The sequence below is a fragment of the Colobus angolensis genome, unplaced genomic scaffold (assembly GCF_000951035.1).
Source record: "Colobus angolensis palliatus isolate OR3802 unplaced genomic scaffold, Cang.pa_1.0 Scaffold12, whole genome shotgun sequence".
NCBI lineage: Eukaryota > Metazoa > Chordata > Mammalia > Primates > Cercopithecidae > Colobus > Colobus angolensis.
This window is the reverse complement of record NW_012113141.1, coordinates 2,071,772-2,077,926: the sequence shown is the minus strand read 5'-3', so window position 1 is coordinate 2,077,926 and position 6,155 is coordinate 2,071,772. Positions and strand designations below refer to the sequence as shown.

Sequence of the window (6,155 nt, the reverse complement as noted above, 5' to 3'; positions counted from 1 at the left end):
GTGTTAGCCAGGATGGTCTCAATCTCCTGACCTCGTGATCTGCCCACCTCGGCCTCCCAAAGTGCTGGGATTACAAGGGTGAGCCACTGCGCCCGGCCACCACATCCTTTTTAAAGGTAAGTAGTATTAAACTTTGAGAGAGATGATTATTTGCAATAAACAATCTAGTTAATAAATTCCAAGCTAGAATGAACCTATACAGTAAAGTTAAATTAATAACATAACATCATTTTTCAAAACCATTAGAAGAAATCAGTCACAAAATTAAGTTTTAATTTTGCTATCTAAATGTATTAAAATATTTATTTAATTCATATCATTAATTCAATAACAACGAAGAGCAGGCCACTTAAAAACTAACCTGCACGTCCTCAAAATTATAGAGCTGCTTAACTACTGCAATCATAAGCTACTTAGTCTTACAAAATAAACACACATGCCAGGTAGTGGCTCAAGCCTGTAATCCCAGCACTTTGGGAGGCTGAGGCAGGTGAATCCTTTGAGCTCAGGAGTTCAAGACCAGCCTGGGCAACATGGCAAAATCCTGTCTTTACCAAAAAAAAAAAAAATAATAATAATAATAATAATAATATGGGCAGGGTATGGTGGCTCATGCCCGTAATCCCAGCACTTTGGGAGGCTGAAGCAGGAGGATCACCTGAGGTCAGGAGTTCGAGACCAGCCCTGGTCAACATGGTGAAACCCCATCTCTACTAAAAATACAAAAATTAGCTGGGCATAGTGGCGGGCGCCTGTAATCTCAGCTACTCGGGAGGCTGAGGCAGGCGAATTGCTTAAACCCAGGAGGCATAGGTTGCAGTGAGCCAAGATTGTGCCATTGCACTCCAGCCTGGGTGACAAGAGTGAAACTCTGTCTCAAAAATAAAAATAATAATACAAAAAGGCCAGGTGCAGTGGCTCACACCTATAATCTCAGTACTTTGGGAGTCCAAGACAGGAGGATCACTTGAGTTCCAGAGTTCAAGACCAGCCTGAGCAAACAGTGAGACCTCATCACTGTAAAGTAGTAAATAAATAAAATTTAAAAAATAAAAAGAGAATAAACACATGTACACAACCACATACAGTATGTGGCAGAAACTTAGATAACTTGGGTATCAGATAGTCAAACTGAACAGAATGACTTATAGCTCTAGAGGAATGGGTTACATATATAATGCCCCAAATTTATAACTGGAAACAAACTAACACAGAGAAAACAGTATTATTCACGCCATTAGGCTTCAAAGAGAAAACAAAATTTGCTAGTGTTTGTAAACATTTGGGGTAGTTGATTAAAAAGCTTTTTAATTGTCTAGAAAAGCCTACCATATTTCCTTTCAGGAGGCACATTCTGGTAATCTGAGACACTGCATTACTACTCAGCTTTCTGTTAAGTTCTTTCCAAGCACAGCTGACATCCTGTATTTCCTCTAGGCTTTCCAGAGTCATGGTCACAAACCCCTTGAGGAATAAAAACCACATTATGTTTGGAAATAAATCAGCAGCAGCAGTACAATGAAATTCTAACTCTAAAATCCTTCAAGATGTAACTGTGCATTTCTTATGAGCCAAAAGTATATAACACTGCAGCTAAAAAAATTTTTTGAAACTACATTATTAGAATAGTGTTTACAGATAATTGAAAGTCCTATCCTATGTACTGCTGCAAGACTCTATTTAATTCTAACCATTATGCTTTAAGAGAGAATTAAGAATTAAGCAAACCAGAGCCAAGAAAGACAACAAGGAATTGAAGAATTAAGGAAATGTTGAGGGAATCAAAGTCAGCTTGGAGTGAAAATCCTGGCTGGGTGTGGTGGCTCACACCTGTAATCTCAGCACTTTAGGAAACCGAGGCGGGAGGGTCACTTAGCCCAGGAGTTTGAGACCAGCCTAGGCAACATGGTGAAATGCCACTGCTAAAAAAAAAATAAAAAAATAAAAAAAAATAGCCAGGCGTGGTGGCGCACTCCCTACAGTCCCAGCTACTCAGGAGGCTTGAGCCCAGGAGCCCAGGAGGCAGAGATTGCAGTGAGCCGCGATTGCACCACTGCACTCCAGCCTGGGTGACAGAACTAGACCTTGTCTCAAAAAAATAAATAAATAAATAAATACAACATAAATTTCTTTAACCTTTTTTTTTAAAAAAAAGACAGGGTCTCGCTCTGTCACCCAGGTTGGAATGCAGTGGCACAATCTCAGTTCACTGCACCCTCAACCTTCTGGGCTCAAGCAATCCTCTCACCTCAGCCCCACAAGCATCAGGAACTATAGGTGTGTGCCATCATGCCGTGCTAATTTTTGTATTTTTAGTAGAGACGGGGTTGCTCAGGTTGGTCTTGAACTTCTGGACTCAAGTGATCTGCCTGCTTCAGCCTCCCAAAGTACTAGGATTACAGGCATGAGCCACCATGGCTGACCAATTTCTTTAAACTTTTGAAGGACTGTTACATAAGCAAAAATTATTTGTTCTGTAAAGCTTCACTAATAGCAAAAGAATCAACATTAAGAAGATATGGGGATGCATTCAGCAAACAAATATTTATTGAGTTCCCCCAATGTATGTGCCACAGATTGTATTAGGTGCTAGAGATTCAGCAATAAGTAGTCCTTTCTCTCATGGAGAGTAGATTCTAGTGCATGTGCATGTACCTACACCTGTATGTGGGGTTGGGTGGGGGGGTACACAGTAAACAAATAAGCAAATATATGGAATATCATATAGTAATAAGCATCACGAATAGGAATAAAGCAGTGCTTAGGGAACAAAGAGTATAGGGAGGAGTAAGCTATTTTAGAGTGATCAAGAAAGACGTCTCTGCTATGATATTTGAGCAGAGACCAGAATGAAATAAAGGAGGAAGCAACATGGTTATTAGAGGGAAAGAACATTCAAGACAATGAAAGTAAGCGCAAAGGCCTTGTGTAATAGTTAAGTTTACGTCTGAGGAAAACCAAATAGGTTAGGGTGTCTGAAATAAGAAAGGGGAGAGTGATAAGAGATTATATCAAGGAGACAGCAAGAGGAAAAGCCTATAGGACATTCATGATAAAGACGGGATTTTGGTTTAACTCATGAAAGAAATTTAAAGCCACTAACACTCTGTTTCTAAGATATTTAATCAGAGATTAAATGACCCATCTGCCAAAGAGGTATTCTTTATTGGATGAGGGTTGAGACTAAATAACTTCTTAGGTACTTCTTAGCTCAAATCTCAATGCTTTCTAAAGAAATATGTTTTAAATACAGTCTTAAGAAGCATTTGGTGAGTTATTAGGGATACGATATTTGCTCAATGCTAAAGTATCACCCCACAAGTTACTAATTACAAAAAGTAAAATACACCTTTAAAATATGGCAGTTTCCATCTTAGACAAATGCTCAAACTAAGCATTACTAGTACTGGAACAACCTAACATTTTATGCCTCTTAAGGTGATGCAGTATGGGGTATATATTAACTATAAAGTACCCTTGCCAAAAATATTTAACCTAAATATAAAAACCAAGCTTTGATATTACTTTCAGTTTAAAAGAGGATAAAGGCAAAAGTTAAATGATGCTTGAAGAGATTCGGACAAATTCAGTGAGATATTATACCAAACAACTGACCTAGACTCTTCACCAAATCAGTATCAGAAAAAAATTAAAAAGATGAGAAAACAGTTCCAGACTAAAAAAGACTAAAGAGACATAATACCAAATGTAACATATTTAACTAGATTCTGAATTTTTAAAAAGATACATACAAACAGGTGTATGTATACATACGGATAAATGGAATGGAGCCCAATAAGTCACTCGAAGCAAAATGACATTTAGCTAAACTATTAACACCTACCAGGTAGAAACCATTAGATACCCCAGCTGCATTCATTTGCGCTACACCAAATAAGTCACATCCAAGTGAACCTCCCCTGCCCTTTTTGTTCCCTCCTCCCCATCACAGGGATGTGCTGCCCAAAATTAGTCTGTTCTGTTATTTGAAAATCCCACCAGCAGGCTCTAGTCTTATAGATGTCTCCAGGACCAGGCTCGTTCACTCTCTCTCTCCACTCAGACATAAAAGAACTCTTACTTAAAATTCTCTTCACCAAGAAACTCCCCTCACTTATACTTGAATAAGTAAAAAATCTCTGAGCTACCTGCACCAATGGTTCTGGTGTGGTATGTTTTGGCACATGATACGAACCTGGCAGCAGGCGAGTTCAGATGGTGTCACACTTACACAACCCCTCCACACACACACACAGGCATTTACTTACTTTGCATGCTACTGTGTTAATTTTAAATAGATTAAAAGTTATCTATTTCTTACTTTGCAGGATTCAATGGAAACTTACAAAATGAAATGTAGGTTCTGGGATACAAGTTTCAATAAACAAAGGTCTGTGCAAAGTAAGCATTTCCCGTATTTCTCTCCAAATACCCAGACAGACATTTTCAGGATAATGAGAAAAAAATGGATATAAACTAAATATTAGATGATGATACAGAACTATCATTACTTTTCACAGATGAGCTTATTAGATTGTGGTTATGTAGCAGAATATCCTTATTCTCAGAGGATGCATGTTGAAGTATTTAGGGATGATATCACGGTGTTTCAACTTACTTTCAAATGGTTTAGAAAAAAAATACAGGCCGGGTGAGGTGGCTCACGCCTGTAATCCCAGCACTTTGGGAGGCTGAGGAGGGTGCATCACCTGAGGTCAGGAATTTGAGACCAGCCTGACCAATGTGGTGAAACCCCATCTCTACTAAAAATACGAAAATTAGCTGGGCGTGGTGGCATGTGCCTGTGGTCCCAGCTACTCAGGAGGAGAACTGCTTGAACCTGGGAGGCAGAGGTTGCAGTGAGCCAAGATCGTGCAATTGCCCTCCAGCCTGGGCAACAGAACAAGACTCCATCTCAAAAAATATATATATACTTATAAAGTTATAAAGCAAGAAGGAAGATATTGAATGGTTCCTAAAACAAAGAAATGATAAATGTTTAAGACGATGGATATGCTAATGACCCTGATCTGATCCCTGTACACAGTATGTATTGAAACATCACTATAGACCCTTTAAATATGTACAATTCCTCTTCCCGCCATCTTGGTTCCTGTGGAGGCCTGCTGGGAACGGGACTTCTAAAAGGAACTATGTCTGGAAGGCTGTGGTCCAAGGCCATTTTTGCCAGCTACAAACGGGGTCTCCAGAACCAAAAGGAGCACACAGCTCTTCTTAACATTGAAGGTGTTTATGCCCGAGATGAAACAGAATTCTATTTGGGCAAGAGATGCGCTTATGTATACAAAGCAAAGAACAACACAGTGACTCCAGGCGGCAAACCAAATAAAACCAGAGTCATCTGGGGAAAGGTAACTCGGGCCCATGGAAACAGTGGCATGGTTCGTGCCAAATTCCGAAGCAATCTTCCTGCTAAGGCCATTGGACACAGAATCCGAGTGATGCTGTACCCCTCAAGGATTTAAACTAACGAAAAATCAATAAATAAACGTGGATTTGTGCTCTTGTAAAAAATAAATAAATAAATAAATATGTACAATTATTACATGTCATTTTTTTAAAATTACAAATTAAGAGCTCAAAAAGGATATAAAGCAAATGATACACACTTTTAACAGTTGAATCTAGGTGGATTGTATGTGGTTACTGCATTATTCTTTCAGTTTTTCTGTGGATTTGAAAAATTTAGAAGAGGTGATTGTCAAAAAAGGATTTATTAGGGAGTAGAGGAAATAAAGAGACAAGTTTCTCATGGAGCAAAACAGTTTTTTTCTGCACAAAAAGCACAGTAATTCACTATACAATATTTACTATAGTTCAATTTTAACCTTTTCCCACTCATGTACAATTTTCTCACAGATTTCTACCTTATCAGAGGTGATCAAAGATCGTGGTTCGAAGCTTGATGCACCAGAAATGTGGGCTAAAGCTGCAGCCAATGCATCCACTGCCCCTTTCTCTTCTATCAGTCTCTGAGCTGATGGTCGGAAAAAATCAACAGCAGCATAAGAAACGGAAGCCAGAGACCTGATGGCATCCATGCTTTTAGATTTAACTAAATCCATTGTAGAAGGAACACCTACACGTTTAAAAGTAATTCCTGCTTTTTGTTCCACATATCTTAGTTGACCTCT

The 6,155-nt window shown here is 38.9% G+C and overlaps 1 protein-coding gene and 1 pseudogene across 2 annotated transcripts in view; one reads left to right on the top strand and one right to left on the bottom strand.

Annotated features, from left to right (window-relative positions):
- Window positions 1–6,155, bottom strand: part of DDX50 (DEAD (Asp-Glu-Ala-Asp) box polypeptide 50) — a 51,201-nt gene that overhangs the window by 4,750 nt on the left and 40,296 nt on the right. Inside the window, exons 10-11 of the mRNA XM_011929473.1 lie at window positions 5,889–6,151; window positions 1,234–1,464 (exon numbers count right to left, since the gene is read on the bottom strand). Of these exons, the coding sequence (XP_011784863.1) occupies window positions 1,234–1,464; window positions 5,889–6,151 (494 nt within the window). The remainder of the gene's footprint in view (window positions 1–1,233; window positions 1,465–5,888; window positions 6,152–6,155) is intronic.
- LOC105501138 lies at window positions 5,096–5,535 on the top strand (annotated as a pseudogene). Its single transcript, XR_001000145.1, has one exon. The product of XR_001000145.1 is annotated as a 60S ribosomal protein L35a pseudogene (transcript).